The following is a 22,262-nucleotide window of genomic DNA, read 5'->3' as shown; positions in this document are numbered from 1 at the left end:
CTGATGAGCGCTCCATCAAGTGGCCGGCATAGGCTGCTCGCAACTGGCTCCCTAGCTAGCTTGTCTTAGGCCGACCACTGGTGTCAGAAATGATGCTCCTGTACACGGAAAGATATTTCTGCCACAAACAACAAAGGTTGGTGGGTAGAACCCTGATCAAGCAGACGCTGATGACGGCCGATGTGCCTCCCCTAAATACCTACAGGCCTCAGCTGAACTGTTTTGGATTTTAGTAATTTAATCTTTCAGCTCTTGATTAATTGGAAAAACATATAGAATACCTTCACTGTGCAGCATTTTGATTTATTCTCTTCACAGCATAATCCACATAATACAGAGTCCACGTGTGTGAGTTAGGTCAGTGTAAAGGGACAGTTACAGAAGAGTCTCTTTTGTGAAAGTAAGTAAGTACAGAAGTGTGTGTGTGTGTGTGTGTGTGTGTGTGTGTGTGTGTGTGTGTGTGTGTGTGTGTGTGTGCGTGTGTGTGTGTGCGTGCGGGCATGCATGCGTGCATGTGTGTGTGTGATGTCTCAAGGGACACATTCATACAGTGTATTTCAAAGAGGTCATTTTTCATTATAAACATCCACTGCCTTAATGAACTTAGCCCCGCACCAGAGAACCCACTTACAAAGTTGTGTGTGTGTGTGTGTGCATGCGGGCATGTGCGCTGTGTCTTTTAATGAGTGTGTGTACTGTAACCTTTGTTGTGGAAGATAAGTCAGTTGTGATGCTGAAGGTCAGGCAGGGCAGAGATGAGGGAAATGCAGTGTTGGCCGGGACAGACTCCTCCGGATTTAGGATGTGGTGCAGACAGAAGCAAGGAATCGTGGGACATAGCCTATGCATACCTTCACAGACTGACACATACACATCACGCACTGGTGCTACTATACTTGTGATCATCTTTATGGACTATCTACTGAATTTATTTAGAATAAAACTTAATTTATGTGTATGTTTCATTCTAATTTCAACTATCATCAGTTAATCCTAATCTGTCCCTTCATAGAAAAGAGAGCTGGCAATCTCTTTTTAAGTGTTGTGAGGAGAAATCATTCACACGAACAAATACACACCAATGGGCTGGTTTCTGTTCTTATAAGATTACCGTGTAGCATATGTATGAATTGTGTGCGAAAACAGTACACAGTTAGCTAATGCAAGTGCCCAGGTGGATCTGCATAAGTTCTTCACTGACAGTGTGTGTGTGCGTGCGTGTGTTTGTGCGTGTGTGTGTAGCAGTCTGTTTTGTAGTCCGGTTCACAGAGAGGCCTGCAGGGGGGAAAAAAACTGCTCCTCTGAGGTTTCACCCAACTTCTCCCTCCTGCTTTAATCACGGCTGCCTTTCACTGAGTCGTTGGCACTGATGCAAATGCCGCCTCACTGGCATGTCTCTTCCTCTTTTACTATTTTTTCCGCTTTATCCATCTTTCGTTTCTTTTTATTTTGTCCTGTAAACCTTTTCATCTCCACCCACCACCCCCACCCAACACACACACACACGCTCCCCCGAGCCCCATCTCTGATCTTAAGAGCAGTCACCACTGTGTTTTTCTGATAAAGTCTGATAGATAAACATGCTCTCTTATGTCCTCGAGGCCCTCCGCCCTCTCTCCCGAGAGCACACCCCTGTAAAGCACTTCCTCTGCTACAATTAGTCTGTAATAAATACACCCTGGCCTTAAAGTAGATAATGCCCTCTCACTCTCTTTCCTTTTATATCAAGTGCCACATTTGCTCGCCGTTTATATTTGACTTTGAAACGAAAGGAGAGAAAGAAGAGCAAGTGGAGATTTTCTTCTCTTTTCTTTAGTCTTTCTCTTCTTCCACAGTCACGGCTAAAGTGCGTGAGAACAATAGCGGTAGTAAGGCCTCTATGAGATATTGTAACATATGCAGAGAATCGCAAGCATTTCTCAGCTTCCTGATGGCTTTTACAAGATTAGTTAGCTTTCTTAAACAGGAAGCGTGCTGCTTAAAAAAAAAAGAAAAAAGACACGGTGTGGTTACATCATAAGTTTGACTACTTCTCAGAGAGCTAAAGTTCCCTTCAAACTCCTTAGATTAAAAGAGGAGACGCAGAAAGTGGGAGAGGGGAGAGATATAAAGGGGGGAGTTTATCAAAGTGATGGAATAAAGAGAGATTTAACACGGTCATATTAAAAAGACATGCGGCAGTTTCAATATTTAAAAATCCCATTTGCTTCGACAGAGGAGCTTTTTCACTCAAGAGCATATGGCAGCAGTACCTGTATTCAGCAGCGCTCTTATCTTCCTCAAAGACAAAGACAAAGAGTGGGTAAAAGGGGTGAGGGGGGGGCTGAAGAGAAAGAGATACTTTCAAACAGACATTCAGACATTGAAGAATCATTCAATTATCGGCAGCATGATGTAAAATAATTACCTGACTCACTTCCCGTAATGAGGGCTGCTAATTAGCCATAGACTTTTGTTTTAGTTGAAAAAAGAAAGAGAAAGTCCCAAACTCCCCACAGCAGAGAAGCTGTGAAAAGATATTTTGTATGTTGGGGTAACACCCCATCTTTTCTCTAAATACACACACACAAGAAACACACACACTGTGACTCTACTATAGGCTCACTTGGCTAGAAGTCACAATTTGCCTCCCGATGTATGCACACACACCTCTCAGTAAATAGTCGAGAGTGCACAAAAGAACCTTCTTCTCTTAATTAGCTGTGTAACAATTAAAGTCCCCTCTTAGTAAATTGAACCTTTGTCTCTCTTGCCTCCCTAGTTTGATTTCAGCACCTGTCACAACAACCCCTCCCTTTACCACCACCTCCACCGCTGCCACACACCCACCACTGTTACCTCCACCACCATCACCCCCCCTCGACTGTAGTCATTATGCAAAACTCTTCCAGAATGCTCCCAGCATGAGTGGAAGAAAACAGCAATTATTTCTGATATTCTCTTATTTAGGCCATATTGACATTCAACTACTTTTTCCTTCACTGCCGGAGAAACGGAGTGAGGCTGATCTCGACTTTGCTTTTCTCTCGGTCTTGAATCTGACATGTCGTCACTGCAGTCACTCGACAAGAGACATGTAGGCAGCGCCGCTCCATAATGTGACCTACAGATTTCTGTGTGTGTGCATGCATGCATGTGTGTGTGTGTGCAGCATTGACATGCAGTGCAGAGAGTGACCAGTGATGTAAGCCATGACAGATACACTGTAGTCATTGTCTCTGTGGCCTCTTTCTTCCTGCAGTCTAACCATGCGTGAGCCCTCTACACTACCATGTTTGTTGTCTCACACACACACACACACACACACACACACACACACACACACACACACACACACACACACACACACACACACACACACACACACACACACGCACACAGAGAGAGAGAGAGATAGTATTGTGTCCTGGCTTTCTGTCTAAAATGATCAGAGAAATCATATCAGCACCTGACAGAGCAGACCAAACGACTTCGGCCCATTACAAAACATCAGCATCACATTTTGAACATGAGCTGAGGAGAAAGTTGACTTAACTTGAATTGAGTTTTTGCCAATTAAGAGTAATGCCCAGTGGAAATAACACCACAAATTGACCCGTTCAGAGACTGTATTTAAGGATTAAAAAATAACAAATAACAGTAATACAGATTTTCTTTAAACTGTTTCGATTTGGGGCCGTAATATTACATTTTTAGCCGTCAGGAGAAAATAATCTCATTCATCCTATGCCAGCTAATTAATTTTCTGTTTATTGCCCATGTAAAAGGGCCCAACATGTGTTTTTGTATGGTTCATATTCAATAAACTTTACTTTTAATTTATAATGTTTTAGTGATTCAGATATTTACAGATATGTCAAAAGTCACTTTTTTTATATAATGTCCATTAATCTTACTACAGTGGAAATCAGTGTGCAGATATTTGAAGCTGATTTGCTTGTCAATTTTACCCTTATTTTTAAAGCAAATATTTTATTTTACAAGTCATTCACTGTTTTTCGTAGAGCGTATAAACCAGCTAAACATCTTTTATTGTAGGTTTGTGGGTTTACACTGCGATACTCTTGGATCTGCCGAGTGAGGAAAACACTTCTTTCATATCTGCTTTTAAAGACTGATAATCAAATGTTTCCCTAAAGGACAAGCTCCTATGATTTTGATTTAGTTTTTGGCTTTCACTCCTGTCACTGCAACCCACTAAAGAGACACTGCTTTACAAATGTTTGGCACTATTAATCCTGTGCTCTTCGCTGCGCTTTATTCGCTGCTGCAGGGGTCTGTCCTCACCACTGTGACCACTATTGTAGCACACACAGGAGGGGAGAGGTGTTCACAGATGTACATGCACACACACACAAGCACGCGCGCACACACATGCACACACACACACACATGGAGACAGAGACATCTGCAGGTCATCATCATCATCATAGTGGGAATAATACCAGGGATGGTTATCATAAAGGGAAGCTTTGAGCTCCCGGCCGTCTTGGGAAGATGATTTGGCTGGCCCAGAACAATGAACTGTGGGAATCCGCTTGTCCTGCATTGATCTTCCTCCCATGGCATCCCCTGCAAGGCTGTCAGAGCCGACGGACGGATAAAAAGACCGAAAACATTTTTCTTTCTCTCTCTCCTGCTCTCTCCCGGTGTCTTTCTTTTCTCGCTGTCAGGAAGGCTCCCACTGATCAGCAGGGATGAGCTGAAAGTTGAACTACCTGTTGACAGGACCTCTTAAACAGCCCTCAATGACATATTGTTCAAGAGACAGAGGGAGAGGCAGAGGCTCCTGTTCATCCACTCATTTGTCACAGATCTATTGAGTCCGTGCTCTCATCAAATCCCGGCTCCCTTGCTGTTATTTTCTGTGTGTAAAAACGAGTTGGGGGTATGTTAATTTAGTGTCATTCACAAGTTTTAACTTGTTGGATGTCCTGTCTTCATTTAAAATGTTATCTCTATTTTTTGGAATTTTCAGTGTTGTGTATTTGATGGTTTAAAAATCGGTTTATTGGAATGTTTTACGTTAGGAAACACATCCCTAAGGATCCAGTACTCCTTTGAGAAACTGGGGACTAGGCACACATAATTACTTTAATCTTATTGTACATGCATGTAATGCATCAATTTTCATTTCAAGTAAATCTGAAAGTGTTTGCATTTATTTGGAAGACTAAAAAAACAATATCCCCATATTTCAAATCAAATCGAGAGGATTTCTTATCTTGGTCATGTCTGAAACTTTCTTTCCTCACCTTCAAAATAGAACAATCAATTTTTTAAACTTCACATCAGTTTGAGAGCGCAGAGTTATGAGTTTTGATCAAGAAGCTCGAGGCATGGGATGGAGTCAGGATTGAATCTGGTCTGGGTTGTGTGACTGCCTTCCATGCACAGTTCAGAGTGTTTTCGCCTCATTACAGAAAGTAATAATGCAGCGAAGTCAAAGAGAGACAGAGCGAGAGGAAGGAAAACATTGCAGGTTTTTTTATTGGATTAATTAAATGCCTTGCAAAGACCACCTGCAACAGAACAAAAACACAAGCCAGGAGGAAATGCGTGTCTGGTCTGTTTTACCTGCTAATCTCTAATTCTAACTAAACCAACTTTCCCCAAAAAGATAATTGATCTTTGAAATGCCGAGGAAGCTCTGTTTGTACTTTGAAAGCATATTTACAGCTCTTGAATGGATCCCCGCAACTCTGAGTAAATGTAACATATGGTAAATATCCCCATTGTCCCCTCAACATCAGTTTGCTGTGGCTGCATCACAGTCGTCTCATTAATGATTTGGTGCAAATATGATGGAATTCAACACATTGTTAATAATGATTGATTTGTTTAACGCAATGAGTTTGTTCATTAGGACTTAATGAGGTATTGCATTGTGATTAATCGATGGCTTTTGTGTCGATACATGCCAAAATAACAAAGTAAAGTCCAACTAATGGCGTTTCGATCCTTCAGCTTTCCCACATCTTGTCTTAAATGCCAGAGGAAAGTTTTATGACAAAACTCAGACCTGTAAAATTCAAGTTAAGTAAAATTCAAAACGCACATTCAGAATCATTTCAATATTAATTCATAATAGGTGTCTATTTCTAATATTGAAATTGCCTTTCTTATACTTCAGTCATTTATGTGGTTACAATTAGAGAGGATCACACAAAAATCCCATATGCATTTATGATGCTTGCTACTATTGATAAAGACAGAAATGAACTGAGCACATTTAAATGCTGAAATACACTTCCATTGTATTACAGATACCACTTATAATTAAGCTGAGGCTTGAAGAGAAAAAGAGCAGAGAAGAAAAATGCATTAAGAGAAGCATAGTGACATCAGTTTCACTCTCTCTCTCGTTCTCTGTGTGTGTGCGTGTTTATGGGTGCTCGTGGTGCTTCGCTGAATATTAAACCACATACTATAAAGAAAACAACTGAGCCATCGTGTGAAAATGCTAAAGGAAGTCTTTGTGGTTTCAGAGGAACCAGAGGAGCCAATAGGTTTAATGAGATAGCACTGCTGTACACGCCAGGAAATAATAAGGTTTCACAGGTTAGAGTAACGGCAAAACCCTGAGATACAGTAGGAGTATGAAGCAGAGTGGATGTAATGTTCTTAAAGGAGTCTTGGCAAAGTGGCCCATGGTCTTTGCTTAATACAACCGGTAAGAATGACAACTCGGAGCCTTGATCTTCTAAACCTTAACAGCGTTGTTTTCTTCTGTACATTTGAAGATATTTTGCACCAGACTTGTAACAGTAACAGTCAGGATGATGTCAAAATAGAAAAGTTGGTGATGCCATGTCTGTTAGCCGTCATTTGATAGGTTGGTTTGCAACCTACTCGCTGTGTCTGTTAGAGGGCATTCGCATATTGAATTGTTGTTGTCAAAAGGCTGTGTCTGAGTGTGTGTTTTTGCCTGTGCGTGTGTCTGTGTGTGTTGCTACTTTTACACCACCCTCAAATTCCCTCGCATGTGTGTGCTGATATGAGCAGAGGGGGGATGTCACATAAGAAATGTCCTTTTTAATCAGGGGAAAAAATATAAAATGACTCGGGAGCAAAGCAAGCATATTAATGTGCCTCATTTGCATACGCTCGTCAGCCAGGATACGTTTATAAAAAACACAAACTGGATTCGTCAGTTCATTTCACATTATTCCATTGTCTATCTGCCTTTGTTATATGTTAAAGATAAAGGCAGAAATCAAATTGAAGAAAAGGGCAAGCTGCTATCTCCCCAAATGAGCAACAGCTCATCAGCCTAGTTTAAATCACAGATTTCTATTCCAAAAGGCAGCCGCCTCTGTAAAAAAGGCCCATTCAAATAAGGTCTTTTCTGATATAAGCACGCCTGTGTGTGATGGAAGCTGGGGTGTCACATAAATACAATTTAAAACCTAAGTCATTCAAAGCCGTCTAACAAAGTTTTATCCTTACTAGCAGTTCTCGCCTAATATTATTCTCATAATAAATGTACACATATACCTTACAGTATAACATATTAATGATTTATTTGTTATTGGTTTTATTTCTTAGTAGAAAACACAGTCATATGATCGGTCATATATCTGAGTAGGCGTCGACAGGAGCATATCAAGCTGTTAGACGAAAGCCTGCAGAACATAGCATGGCCATTATATTCTTGATGAATTCAGTAGAATCGCTTTATGATACTTGTGGGGAGAATTGAAAAGGCAGCCCACGAGTGTCACATTCCTTTAAACACCAAGTGGAAGCTGGTCACAGTCTCTTAATTCATGTCCTCAAGATAAGAATCCACCATCAACAGTGTGTTGGAGGGCCCAGTGGCAAAAAGAACAGGCACCCCCTATGTCTACTAACGTCCTACTGACAGGAGAGAGAGTGGACAAAAGAGAGAAAAAATTCAAACGATTGAGAAAACAAATGAGCCAGGCAGAGCTCTCTGTGCTTTAGAAACATACTGTAGGTGGAGAACAAGAAAAAGAAAGACAGAGTCTAGCAGGACCTTAGTTGCCCTCCATGACTGTAAAGTGTATACTGAACATGTGTGACCGTGTTTTATGTGGGTGAGCCTCATTGCTGCCAGATTGGGTCCATAAGCCGTCTAAAATGATGCCACTTTCTCTTAAAAGCGAACTTACCTAATGCCACTGCTTTACATGGCCTTTCGATGAAAGGATTTTTTTTTTTGATGATTATAATAATGTGTAACACCACAATGGCTTCCACTGTTACCAGGCAGCATACTAATCAGTGTAATGAGACATTATACAATATTTTGTTGACCAAAGCAGAACCATGGTTATTGTTTCTGAGGTTTTGACCCCTGCCAGCAGCCAGAGGAAGTGTGCAGATAGATGTTTATACCTCACCATCTGGGAAGCAGATGGATCTGCATTAAAATTAATGTTATTGTTTTTTTTTATTGTTTATTCACTGATGTTCAACATATGAAATGAAAACACTTAAAGTGATAATTGATAATACAGCATGGTCAGAAACTCATGATATATTTTTGTTATGTGCCATGCAGTAGGTAGAACAAATACAACAAAGTAATGTATAGTTATTCCTCTCAGACTGGAGGGTGTGCTTATATATTCAAGTTTTTTCTTGTTTTTATATAGTAACCGCTGTTTTTCTTCCACCATGAAAACTGTGAAAGAGTTAGATAGAGAGAGGAGGACATACGGAAAGAAAATTCAGGGATAGAAAAAAAAGCAGGGATTCAGATATAGTGTCGTTGTTTGATGGAATATTGCGCCAAGACAAGTGTCATTGCACCAAGATAAGAGCGTTGTGTTTACTGGAGTAACCCCTTGGTTTTAAGTGCTATTGTTAATATCATAATTGTAGTATTGCGGTGGCTTCCTGACATTGTCGTCGCTCCATTTCATTAAGGCATGTAATTGGAAGAATTCTGATAGGATGGGCACAAGTAGCTTAATTATATACTGCTCACTGTGTTTACAGAGTAATTATTCCTTCCAAAATGGTGTTACATTTTGAAAAAGTTCTAAGGAGTCACAGCTTTTCCCAAGCCCTTGGTACTGATAATCCATGACGTGATCTGTGCATGAAAGACAATATAATTTTTACTCCAGTACTGGGAGATGCGGCACAGGTGTTGTTTGCCTAAAGTAAAGTAAAACCTTCAGTCTGACCGTGTGATTGAACAGTCCCTTTGTAATCTAGATAGTAAACATGAGCCCATTACCACTGAATAGTATTTTTTGTTTTGTTTTCTAAAACCTACTGTGTTTTGAATTTTTAAATAGTTGTAATTTTGTTTCATTTCTAATATTTGTTCTTTCTCTCCTGGTTTGCAGGATGGAGGATTCGAGTTTGTGTCTTGGTGTGTCGTCAGCAGTGGCCGATGCTGATGCCCATCTGAGTAGTGCAGTCTTGAATGGCCGCTACCCCATAAGTCAAAAGCTTCACCAGCTTACTGCCCAGCTAGGACACGCCTTTCCTGACCTGCACCGCCCACAACAGATACCTGAAGAGAAAGCAGCAACACCTTTGGACGAGAAGACCCACCACGCAGCCCTGGCTAGTCAACCCATCAGCAGCCAGATGGCCCTCCTCGCCAATCAGCTCAACCGAGACATTGACGCGGGGGCACTGAGTGGGCTGAATGGGCGTGTTGACCTGCAGCAGTTTCTCAATGGCCAGAACTTGGGCATCATGTCCCAGATGAATGATATTGAAGATGATGCCCGCAAGAATAGGAAGTATCCCTGTCCATTGTGTGGCAAGCGCTTCCGTTTTAACAGCATCTTGTCTTTGCACATGCGCACACACACAGGAGAGAAACCCTTCAAGTGCCCCTACTGTGACCACCGAGCAGCTCAAAAGGGCAACTTGAAGATCCACCTCCGCACCCATAAGCTGGGGAATCTTGGTAAGGGCCGCGGCCGTGTCAGAGAGGAAAATAGGCTGCTTCATGAGCTGGAGGAGAGGGCCATTTTGAGGGATAAGCAGATGAGAGGCAGTGTCAGTATCATCCAGACGGCTCAAACACCCCAGCTCGGCCTCAATAGCAGCTCAAACTCCCATCAGCAGCAATTAGGCTCAGCCTGTGGTCTCCTTCCCCCTTCTGGCCTTGCCACTCCAGAAACAATTTCTCAGCCTTCCTCTTCACCCAAGCCAGCCGGCACCCAGGATGAACAGTCCCTGAACCCAACCACAGGCTTCCGTTGTACCTTCTGCAAAGGGAAGTTTAAGAAGCGTGAGGAACTGGACCGTCATATTCGCATACTTCACAAGCCCTACAAATGTACTCTGTGTGAATTTGCCGCCTCCCATGAAGAGGATCTGATAAGTCATGTGGAGAAGGCCCATATCACAGCCGAGACCACTGGGGGCCAGGGTGCTGGTGGCGCCGGTGGCACACAGGTGGCCAACGAATTCCGTTGTGAGGTGTGTGGGCAAGTGTTCAGCCAGGCTTGGTTCCTAAAGGGTCACATGCGCAAGCACAAGGACTCCTTTGAACACTGCTGCCAAATCTGTGGCCGTCGCTTCAAGGAACCCTGGTTCCTCAAGAACCATATGAAGGTTCATCTCAACAAGTTGGCCATCAAGAACAAACCGCCCCAGCCCACTGAGCAGGACATGAGTGTCGTCAATAGCATGAGCAATCTGGCTCAGGAAGCTCATGCCAACCTTTATTCCCGCTACATCTCCTGTCTTCAGGGGGGCTTCCTTTCACCAGACAAACAGGGACTGAGTGAGCAGCACCAGATGTTGGCTAAAGCTGGTATTGCCATGAAGGAGAAAGAGATGTTAGGGAAGCTGTTGGGGCCGATGGCAGGGGGTATGGGCCATGTACTGGGCGAAAATGAGAAACGATCACTCCTTGGTTGTTTAAACCTTGTTCCACCACTCAAGTCGAGCTGCATGGAGCGCCTCCAGGCCGCTGCAAAGGTGGCAGAGATGGATTCCCTCAGTAGCTATCAAGCCTGGCAGATTATGGCTCGTGGCATGGCTATGGACAGGGCATTCATGCCTAAGGAGCAGCAGCAGCACCATATACCCCCAGGGCACGAAGATGAGATGGGAGGTGCTGGGGCATTGGCTTCTTTCTCAAAAGATAAACAAGACTACTCCTTGATTCCTTCCAATGATAGCTCCAAGCAGAAGCAGCTCTCAGAAGCCTTGCAGGGATCCAAGGCCTCTAGCGGAGCCCTGATGTCCATGAAGGAAGATGGAAGAGGCTTTGACAGTCACCGTGACTTAATGTCACACCATAGTGCTGAGGCTCCTGGAGCCCTGGCTGGCTTGGGAAGCCCAAACATTGACTACAGCCTCTCAGGCCTAAAGGAGAAGCCCTCAGAGTGCCCTGACTGTGGCCGGATCTTCAGAACCTACCATCAGATGGTTGTTCACTCCCGTATCCATGGCAAAGACAGGAGAGGCATTGAAGAAGTGCTCCAGCAACAAGGTCTGGACGAACGCCGGGGTTCAGCCAGTGACCCAGAGTCCCAGTCCATCAGCCGCTCCACCACTCCTGGTTCATCCAATGTGACAGAAGAGAGCGGAGCTGGAGGAGGACACTCCCAGACAGGAAGCGTCCAGGATGACAGCCCACATCCATCTTCACCATCTTCAGGTTAGACCAAAATCACAGACAATGAAAAGTACAAACTTGTTTTACTTTTTTGGTTGAGACATACACATACACTTGTATTACTTTTCTACAGTTCTTCATTGTTACCACTAAGAATGTCTTTAATTTTAGGTACACGTACAGTATGTAGTGTGTCAGATACATCCATGTCAAAGGGAATGCAAAATAACCCAAATACCTACCAAAGAATCAGAATTACAGATATATATGGACAGAGCTTTACCCAAGAGAACACATTTTACTGTACATATATTATCATATTTTCATTTATATGTTGTCTAACTTGGAAGTTCCTTTGTTGGACATAGTAACAATTGTCTCCTGACACAACTGTGTGGTTGCTACAATTCACATTTAGTCAAACACAAGACTTCAGGACAATCCAGGAAGAGATCTGCTTTACCATTGCATCCACGTTTGCAGGTTAGCAGTCTAGATCCCTGTGGAACATGAGTAAAGACTGGGAGCGTAGGGACGAACTCGTTTTAACCACAGCGATTAATAAATGTCTTTAATAAACACGTTGGAGACAACCATACCCCTCCCCTCTCCCTTCCCAGCAAATACAGGCCGGCCGGGGCTAGATAAGTGTATGTTTAGTGGGATTAAGGGAGGCTCGTTGCTAATGATTACACAAGTTTTTAAAGGTAACTTTCGCTTGCTCCTCAGGGCACTGTTCTGGCGTTAAGTATGTGCGTGGTAATTAGGTCACGACTATGCGATAATCAGTCGGTTTAAGCTAAACAAGACACTAATTAAAGCTATACATATAAAACAGGTCAAAAAAAATTGGTGAACTTCATTTGCAAAAGCAAGGATGTGCTTTTAAGTCTTCTGAGGGAAAAAAATATAAATAAATATAAATATAAATCAGAGTGGCTTAGCTTAAGGCTGTAAGCAACTTAATTCCACCAGTGGAGACGAAATTGTTTATTTATTCACAGAGGCATAAAGTCCTTATCATGCCCGTGTAGTGTGATGGGTTTGAACATGGGATAGGCTATGTTTATTTTAATCTAAGAAATAATAACAGACAACCCCCCACCCCAATTAGGAATTAATGAAAATGAGAGTGAGATAAAAACCTATTTTCTTTATAGAGACTATTAAACATAACACTTTCTCAACAGGGTGGGGGTGTAGCGGATGTAATTATCTTCTGAATTTTAATGCTGGAAGTTTCTCTCTCCATCTGTCTCTCTCTCCCTCTCTCTGTATGTCTCTTTTGACTCAAGCACTTTGAATCTGATGGCTACAGCTTGTGGCGTTTCAACAGCTTCAGAAGTACTGTATTAACAATGAGTGTGCAGTATACAAAAAAAAGCAAATTAAAAATAATAATTTACAAATAAAACCAGTAGAATTTACCACAAAATGATAAAACGGCACAAAGGAATGCATTAGATTTAATTGAGTGGTTAAATATCACCCCTATTCAAAGTTTTATTACAAAAATAAATAAAAATTGTGTACTGCCAACACAGCACCCAAAAAAGCCTGTTGGTTTTCACAAAATTTGTGTCTATAGGTTTGCATACTGGTAGCGTGTCACACCTTTAGCCCAGTGCTCAGTCAAAAGCCTACACTGCTTGCTGCACTGGCACTATTCAAACTCCTTGCCAGTCCACACTGTCATATCTCAAAGGCTGTCCTTACATGGTAGAGATTTGTGAGTGTATGTGCCAAAACTGAATGTTAAACTGCATCTGGCTGCTATAGAGCATGGCAAAGCTGTAAAATAGATTTGCGAAGAAGAGTAGAGTAATATGATTAGGCATGCACTGATCTGAATAAACTGGGATATACTTTTACTGGAAAAAACAGAATGCGAGAAGTAAACAGATTTGACATCACAAATGTTAAATATGCTTGTTTTGCTACTTCTGGTTTTTTACTAAGAAGTGGTGAAACTTGTCTTTTTTCACAACTTACAGAATGTGATTCACATTTGGAGCTCAGGGACTCTCAAATTAGAAGCTTTGATGTGTGAGAAAAAAGTGTGTATGAGTCTCATGTGGAGAAAGGTGTCATGCTTCTCCTGTGCATGCATGTTTTGCTGTGTTTGTGTACATGTGTGTGTGGGTGTGATGGGGGTTGCTTTACAGTATGTGTGCATATCACTCTCCTGTAGTGAACAGGATGTGGCTATTGTACCATTGTCTTTATCTTAATATCTCATGTAAAAAAAAGAGCTCGTTCAAATTTGTGTGCACGCACCTGCAAGTATGTGTCCTTCTACATGTGCGCTAGGCTCTGCCCCACACACCTACCCACAGCAATTTTGTGTTAAAGTTAAATTATAGTAATCAACAATAACATCTCAACTGTGAAAGAAGGTCAACGCAGCCGCTTTTGTCTTTGAGACGGCACTTGTTTAAAAGCAGTGTGTGAAAAGGGGAGAAGTGAGGAGGAAACAGAGCAGACTAACAAAGGCCTCTGTCAGAGATGTCCTTTAAAGACCTTCCATGTTACAGCATAGCTAACCTTGAGCATGATTCTCATTCAGTAAAATTTGTATTCTATTTATTCATTATTTATTCAAGAAACAAAGGTGTAATTAAATTTACGCCCATCTCTGTCTTTTATTTTTTGTTAAGTTATCCTTGGACTGACTTCACTACATCTTCATTGTTTGGTTTGATGATCAGGCCTCAAAGACGCTGCGTTGAGAGAAAAAACGTTGTCGTGTGGTATATACAACAGGTAGACCTGGCGGGAATACAGCTCATCACATCCAAAATAGAATTGGAAAGCATTGCCTTTTTTTTAAACATGCAAATAACATACCATTAAAAATCCTAATTTTGCACGACAGTGTCTCCCCATTCTGCTTCTATGGCACAAGCAAAATGTAGCTGAATGAGTGAGAAAATAGGCTTTACTGCACAAATGCAAGGCCTTAAGCAGGAGAATTCCTCCTTACATGCGCTTCCACAACCTCCCCACTACCCCTAAACCTCACTCCCACCTCTTGGCTCCGGGCTCTAAAAGACTCTATACACTCCTCCTGGCTTTCTCTTTCTCTCTCCCTCTCTCTTTCTCCAAAGAATCCCCCATGTCTACATTTATTTAAGAGGAACAGCATTTTAACATGGTGAGGATTAGCCTGCATATCCCTGGTCTTTACCGTGGCTCAAACAAGCAGGCAAAATGCTTGCTTCTTACAAATTGAAATCGGATTTGCCAACTTGACGCCTTAGGTTATAAAGCGTGGATATTCATCTAATTGCAACAGTACAATGGGGGCGTAATTACACATGCAGACAAACTGTTACAGTGTAATTACTGTGTCATTAAAACAGGAATAAAGTAGACTTGAACAAGATCCATACTGCTATGAATATGCATGGTGAGAAATCCAATCTAACTGGCTATTATCAGCAAATATTAGTCAATTATCAGTGTTGGCAACATTAAGGAGGGATAACGTTTAAAGATTATTTTACTGTAAATGACAGTCCGATAAACGTTAGTTAACTACAGTGTATTTCAAGACATTTTGGGGTGAAAAGAGTATAGGCCTCCCATGAACAGTTCATTCATTATTTATCATTTTAGATCCTTGCTCTGAACATTTTCACAAGTGTGTAAAAATGTTTTGGTTTGCTGATGTCGGAGTGTATACGCACTGTACTTAAAAATTAGGTAGGACTTGCATGTTTTTACCGACTATAAGTACATGCATACTCTATAGTCAGATTAAGATGTTAGTTTGTAAAAGGCAAAATTGGTTGTCCGGCCCGCCCTGTACACTAATCCTGTACCATCTGTAAAACATATATGTTTTCAAGGAAATTAAATGCCACACAGATTATATAATCTGCTAACAAGCAAGTTGTAAAAATGTTTATAGTGGACATTATGATTGCAACTTTACACAATATGATCTCTGTAAGCCTTTGATATATCATGTTAGCAAAAAAATGCAGCACATTTCCGATCCTTCATTAGCAAAGTTAGCAAAGCAAATGGTTTACTATATCACATAAATGTCTCTGTCACCCTTAACATGCTTCTGAATCCTGACAAAAATCGAAAAAAGATATCCAATTTTATAAAACAATATCCACTTGTATTGACATCAGCATTATGCATATTTTTTACGCTAAGCCACTGGCAACACTGAGGTTCAAATTAGGAAAGATCCTGGTCTTAATACATTTATTAAGAAAGAAATTTAAACAATCACAGGGCATTTGGCATCACAAGGTAATGGGGAAAACAATTCACACACTAGTTAAAGTAATACTATCAGGCAGTTTAGGCCTCAGCAGTTTTTGATATCAATAAGTAAGTGGTAATCGAATTGAAAACAACTTTTTTAAGTACAATTTCAGCACATAATAATTAAAATTATAAAGATTTTGCCACAACACTATTGCAGAACACACCTTTTATATTGTTTGTTCCTTAAGAAATTATTAACTGATCAAGTGACAAGCCGACATCAATTTGATATTATCTGACATGTAGTTGTTCTTGGCCACGTAGGGCCTCTCGTGGTCTGGGTCTTACCTGGGTTATGAGCCAATGAGCTCCAAACTAAGAAACAAAATAAAAAACCCAGAGCAAAGCTAATGGTCATAAATCAATTAAGTTGGAACAAGAGTTTAGGAGGGAACTTGTGCGAATGAAGTTAAAAAAATCGTCGTAAAATGGATGAAAGTTATGGTTTGGACAGGGCTAGTTATGTCTGCAAATACAAATATAAAACACAAAAAGGATCAAATCTAGAACAAATTAAAATGCTCTCTGAAATCTTAGTGGATATGCCTATCAACTAGATGGTAAAGCGAACCTGTTGTCCACATTAGCCACATTTAGCTCATGATACGTCAAAATGAAAAGCCAGAGTAGTTAACATACACCTCCTTACTGTATGCTACATTGCTCCGACGCTCCCTCAGACTGCAGCCAACACTTTGAAATGAGGCCAGCCTTCTGTGAGTGTGCGCACCATATTATATGTGTGCAAAACTATGTGCATTAAAAAATAATGAATTATGTCTCTCATTTTTTTTCCATTCTCCCCTCTGCATAAATTATTTTGTCTTTGTAATTGACATCCGTTCCTCTTCTACTCCCCCTCTGCACTATTCTTCTTTTCTCTATAATCACAGAACTCAATGGTTACAAAACCTGAGCTTTCTACCCCCCACTCATTTGAAGGAGCCTGGCCTGTCATATCTGTATTTTTTATGTGTCACCAAACTTAAATAGACAGTCATTGTATTACAGGCACATTCATTGCCTGAGCTGTATTTTTGTACAGTAGGTCAGGACTCTGGTGTCTGGTAAATGATAAAAGTTCTATTCAAACGCACTAATTGTCAGTGTGCTGCGCTGATTGACATGTCTCGGATAAATGCAGACTTAGTATTTTTGTACACGCTTGCACAATATAAAAGGGCAATTTATTTCTCTGTTCTTCTTTCTCTTTTTCCGTGCACAGTTCATTTGATTTCTTTCTTCCTTTCTTGCTCTCTCTTCCTCTCTCCTACCCTGTCTCTCAGACTCAATTTGTAAATATTACCCATGGTGGGAATTAGCCCAGGCTTTTTAGATATTTTAAAATTCCAATTGTATTCCGACGAGTGTGTTTGAACGAGGGAAGGACTGCGAGACTCTGTCTGCTCCTCAGTATTCCTGGGTGGCTATCAGTGGCTAGTCTTGTTCTTATGAAACATTTATCAGTGCGTTTTATGTCTTAATGATCACGTTAGGATTCCCTGTTTGCTTATGAGGTCGGGACAGGACGAAAAAAAGTGAGAAGCAGCAGACTGTTGAGAGAATAAAGCAGAGGTGAAGAAGAAATGACAGAGAAAGGAAAGACTGAGTGGAGTGAGAAAAATGGAGAGATGACAGGGCATCACATTCCTCAGTAAACAGCATCGCATTATGCCATCCACTCTTTTCAACTCTAAATCTTCGCCAAAACACAGCGTACCTTTCTCCTAGAACAAGATTCCTTGGCTCACACACACATACGCAAACACACACACACACCTCCTCCCTCTTCTTCTGTCTTCCCCATTTCTGTTTTATGTTTTTATAATTAAAACATAATATTTATCTTTCCATAACAGAAGGCTGCCTTACTCCGTCAGGTAGACTGTTTGCATATTAATATTCTTAATACATCAACAAGCTATCTTCTCTGGTGTCACTGCTAAAACTGAGCAAAAATAGAGGAAGAGACTCACGCGTACAGGAGGAAAAGGAGAGAGGGGGAGATGTGGTGTCTTTACTACAGTTTTTAAAATGTAGGAGAAACTTGATCGAATGCGCAAGAGCGGGGACTCATAAGTAATGTGGAAATCCGTAAAAAAAAGGAAAGTAAGCGACAGTGAAAGAAAGACGTGAATTAACATCACAGTCACAACTTCGACTAGTATCGGAGTGTGTTTACCTAGTCTCAAACTTAGGATGCGCATAAAAATGCACAGATCCAGACTAAATGAGCATTTGTTCCTCCCTCAGTCAGAACTACCAAGCAAAACTACACTGGCAAGAAAAGTTTCTCTTCCCTTGATTGTTTATGTGTGTGCTTAACAGAGGGTCGGAGGGAGGGCATAGCTGAATGAGGGCGAGCGCCAAGTTCCCTTTCTCTGTCTGGTGACAGCTGTCTGACTCCGTCAATGTGGGATTCCTGTGAAATGAGGCAGGGTTCTCGGTCAAGGAATGCAAATGGATTGCGCTGGATGGTAGGCGGTGGAGCCGGACCAGGCGGGGGTGTGAAGTGGATGGTGGAGGCTCGGGGGTGGGGCGGGTGCAGGGGGAGCTTTGTTTGAACAAGTTAACTTGGGCATGATTGGGGTTCCTCTTGTAAGTGAAAGAGCAAGAGAATACATTGACCTTTGCCTCATTAAAGATGGAAGCCAGACATTTGATACCATGACTAGAGGATCTCTTGCTTGCTCTTTTTTCATCCTTTCTACTTTTTTTCTCTTTCTTTTCTCTTCTTCTCTCTCTCTTTCTTTCTAGCTCTGTCTAATTTTTTGCACCCCCCCTTACCTCCCAGCCCACCCCCCAATCTCTTCCTCTTAACCCCATTGACAGGTCACATAAAAAGCCCTTTGTATCAACATCAGGGTGCTGACATGAGAGCAGCGAGCGACATGAAAAATGTGCTTTCTCTTTTCTTAGTTGTAGCTATCTCCTCATCACAAAAGGGAGAAAGAGAGAGAGAGAGAGAGAGAGAGAGAGAGAGAGAGAGAGAGAGAGAGAGAGAGAGAGAGGGGGAGAGGGAAAGGGAGAAAGAGAGGGAGAGGTAGAAAAGTAACAGAGGAATTAAGTCCAGGGATTAAGATCTCTGGCTTTGGGTTTTTTTCACTCTCTCACCCTGCCACTTTCCAATTGTTCTTAAAATATTTGGCAATGTCAATTAGTAAGTGAGCAGAGCTAGCTGATGAACACAATTTTCCAGGCGACTGAGCACCCTATTGTTGTGGAGCGAACAGCAGATTTCTGAGGTCATTATCATTCCCTGTTAGCCGTGCCCAGCTGCTCTCCTCTTGGCTCCAGCCATCTCCGCTCCCTCTCTCCTTGTTCCTCCTACTCCTATACATCTCTCCTCTCCTCTCCTCTCCTCTTCTCTCCTCTCCTCTCCTCTCCTCTCCTCTGCTCTGCTCTGCTCTGCTCTCTTCTCCTCCTCTCCTCTCCTCTCCTCTCTTCTCCCCCCTAACCCCTCACCCCCCCCCTTCTTACACCATGTTCACCAGTTCAGAGCTGGTTGATAGCAGGCAGCAACAGGGGGGCTTTCAAAAGGAGGGATGGGAGGAGCTTGCTGGGGAAAGAAAAGAGGAGAGTGAGATGAATATAGCGCAAGAGTGTGTGTGTGTGTGTGTGTGTGTGTGTGTGTGTGTGTGTGTGTGTGTGTGTGTTGGGGGGTACAGTAAAGGCAAACGAGTGAGTGGAGGGTTAAGCGAGGAAGAAGAGAGAAAATACAGAGAAGGGCATAGAGGCAGGCAGTGCGAAACAGAGGGCAGGCTTGGATTAGGTGTCGCCCGAACACAAGGGGGATGCAAAGAGTAAAAGAGAAAGTGAGGATAGAGAAAATCAGATGAGGAGATGATCTGATGTTGTAGTATGGACATGTAGTCTGAGAGATGGTGCCATGGAAAGTGGAGAACATAAGTCTGAAAAAAAAGCAGTGTTTTCTGAGCTCCCCGACAATGTGGACACTGCACATAACATTTATCTAACCTACCTGTGATTTTACATGACATTACGTTACATGTTGCGTTGCATTTTATCATTTAGTGCAGTATTTTGTGTAAGCTGATAGTTTTGTAAAGGATGTGATTGTTCTAAAAGAGTAACCTCAATTAAAAGCATCATATGTTTTATACTTAAAGCTATTCTTTAAAGAACATTTCATACTGCCTTCACATTGCTTCACTTTTCAGTAAACATGGTGCCAATGAGCTCTGAGATTAAAAACAAAAAAACACCTGCCTGCTGTTTTATGAGAAAGAAAGGAGTTTCCTTTCATTCTGCACAAAGCATCCAGGTATCTGCATCTAAACATCCAAAGGAGTCTTTCTTTTTTGTTCTTAAGAAATGATGAAAGATCCCTTTGACTCAAAGTACAAAAAAAAAATCCCAGACTTTTTTTGTATGTGTCAGTTGTACATCTTAATGTGCTCCCAGAGGCCTTTTCACCCCTTCTCTCCCCCACCTTGCTGCACCCCCACCTCTTCCACCACCATCAGCACCACCTCTCACCCATGGGTGCCCTCCCTCCTTCCATCCCCCGTGCCGTCAAGTTTCCGACAGCAGATTCGCACATTTTTGAAAGCAGAAAACTTGAATGCTTTGTCGTTGTTTATTACAGGGTAGAAGGGAGATATTGAAAGACTTGCCATACCAAAAAGTTTTTGAGGTTTTAAAACTAACTATATGAGTAAGTCTACTTTTATCGAGCTAAAATAAAGGAACAGATCAGCAGGATTCACCTATCTACTCTTTACAGTATATGCCCAGTTCCACCTCCTGTTTCTGTCACCTCTCATGTCCAACCTGTAGAAAGTTTGAGTAACTAACACTGGTTGGTAATGGGCATGTGGGTTCTTCTTAGAGAGAGGAAGAGGAAGAGAAACAGACAGAGAGAAAGTGAAAAAGGGTGAGCAGCATCAAAGCGTTGCTCTCAGCTGCAGCTGCCAAGCTTCCTCGTCCCCAGTTAGCAGCCATCCAGCTGTCAGGCTGCACGAAGAGGAAGAGAGGGGGGGGAAATCTCTCACCAGCCATATGGTCCCCAGTTCTGTCGGAGACACTCCACGCTCCGTGGGCAAATGGCAAACTCATATATCTAATCAACACTCTTAATATCCAGACCTGAGACCGAGGATATTTTCAGAGTCTTGCCTTTCAACAGTGTGGCTAAAGGGAGTAAACTAGATATGACCAGGCACTTAGAGTATGTATTTGTGGTAATGTGTAAGCTTTACTAGCCCCCTCACTGTACAGAGGTTACAGCGGAGTACAGAGGCCTGTTTACATTGATCTCAAAAGATAGTGACGGTTTAATTTTATATTTTCTTATCAACAGTGCATTGATTTTCCCTCCCCTGTCTGTGGCTCAAAAAAAAAACTTATGAAAGAGGCCATAAATATTGTTTAATATTGTAAAAAAATACTCAATGATTTACTGAAGCAGCTGTAGTTTTTAAGCTTCCATTACTCAAACAGGAGTGAGTGGTGCATTTGTTGGGGAATATTTCCAGCTGCTGAATAATACACATTTTGGTGGACTAGTGCGTATTCAAGGCAGTAGGCGGAGTAGAACAGCACTGAACCACTTCATAGTGTTTGGCTGGCATTCTTTATTTTTCTTTAATCTTCTTTCATCTTTGAAATTGTTTCTCTGCACTGTTGGGCTGGAAGTTGTTCCGCATTTTTGCCAGACAATAAAGAAGTACTTAAAGTAAGTTTGTGCTGTTAAGTAGAAATGCAGTAGTAAAACAGTACTCATTGTTGATGTTATTGTTGTTGTTTTTTACAGAGCTTGAAATTCCTGTTTCGTGTAACTTCCTGAGTAGTTCCCATTTTTTCTTCCGGAATTTTGTGGACATTCCAGTTATAGTGCCCATGTTCATGGTAATCAAGGGGCCTGTCACCCATTGCAATGCTGTGGCTCATTGGTGTGTCCTGTGTAGTTTTTAAGATATATCTGGCTTAACTATACTTGTTAGGAGTATAACTTCATTGTTTTTTACTTATTCCTCGAGCAAAACTCTTTAGGAACTTTCCTTGGTCTCGTTCTATTTGACACAATATCATGACAGTAATATTTGCAGTTGATTGACTTGAACACTCCTTTTAGCTTAGCAGACGTTGCTAGCTTTAGCATAGCTAGCCCCAGAGAGAATGGCCTCGAATGTGGCTTTGTGCTGTATCTGTTAGCGGGATGATACACCTGCTCATTTAATCCCGGCAGGCCTCTCTGCCTCTAGTCTCTCCAGCTGCAGAGTAGCGGGCGCCTTATGGCACGACAAGCCGCACTGAATTATGGGGAGGTTTGTCGGTATTACAGCGACATGGCTGTGTAAAGCTTGGAAACAATCATCGTTGCCACCCCTTTTTCCTTGTTGGGACTGAAAGGACAAATCCCTCCCCGGTTTCTTTTCAGCACACAGTT

At 41.9% G+C, this 22,262-nt stretch overlaps 1 protein-coding gene across 5 annotated transcripts in view; it reads left to right on the top strand.

Moving 5' to 3' along the window:
- znf536 (zinc finger protein 536) overlaps positions 1–22,262 on the top strand; it is a 216,072-nt gene that overhangs the window by 97,135 nt on the left and 96,675 nt on the right. For all 5 annotated transcript variants that reach the window (XM_035157635.2, XM_035157645.2, XM_035157653.2 and 2 more), the window contains one exon: positions 9,324–11,605. In XM_035157635.2, the coding sequence (XP_035013526.1) occupies positions 9,325–11,605 (2,281 nt within the window). In that variant the 5' untranslated portion in view covers position 9,324. The remainder of the gene's footprint in view (positions 1–9,323; positions 11,606–22,262) is intronic.

The sequence above is a fragment of the Hippoglossus stenolepis genome, chromosome 1 (genome assembly GCF_022539355.2).
Source record: "Hippoglossus stenolepis isolate QCI-W04-F060 chromosome 1, HSTE1.2, whole genome shotgun sequence".
NCBI lineage: Eukaryota > Metazoa > Chordata > Actinopteri > Pleuronectiformes > Pleuronectidae > Hippoglossus > Hippoglossus stenolepis.
Note: the sequence above shows the minus strand (reverse complement) of the source record. Positions and strands in the feature narration are given on the sequence as shown.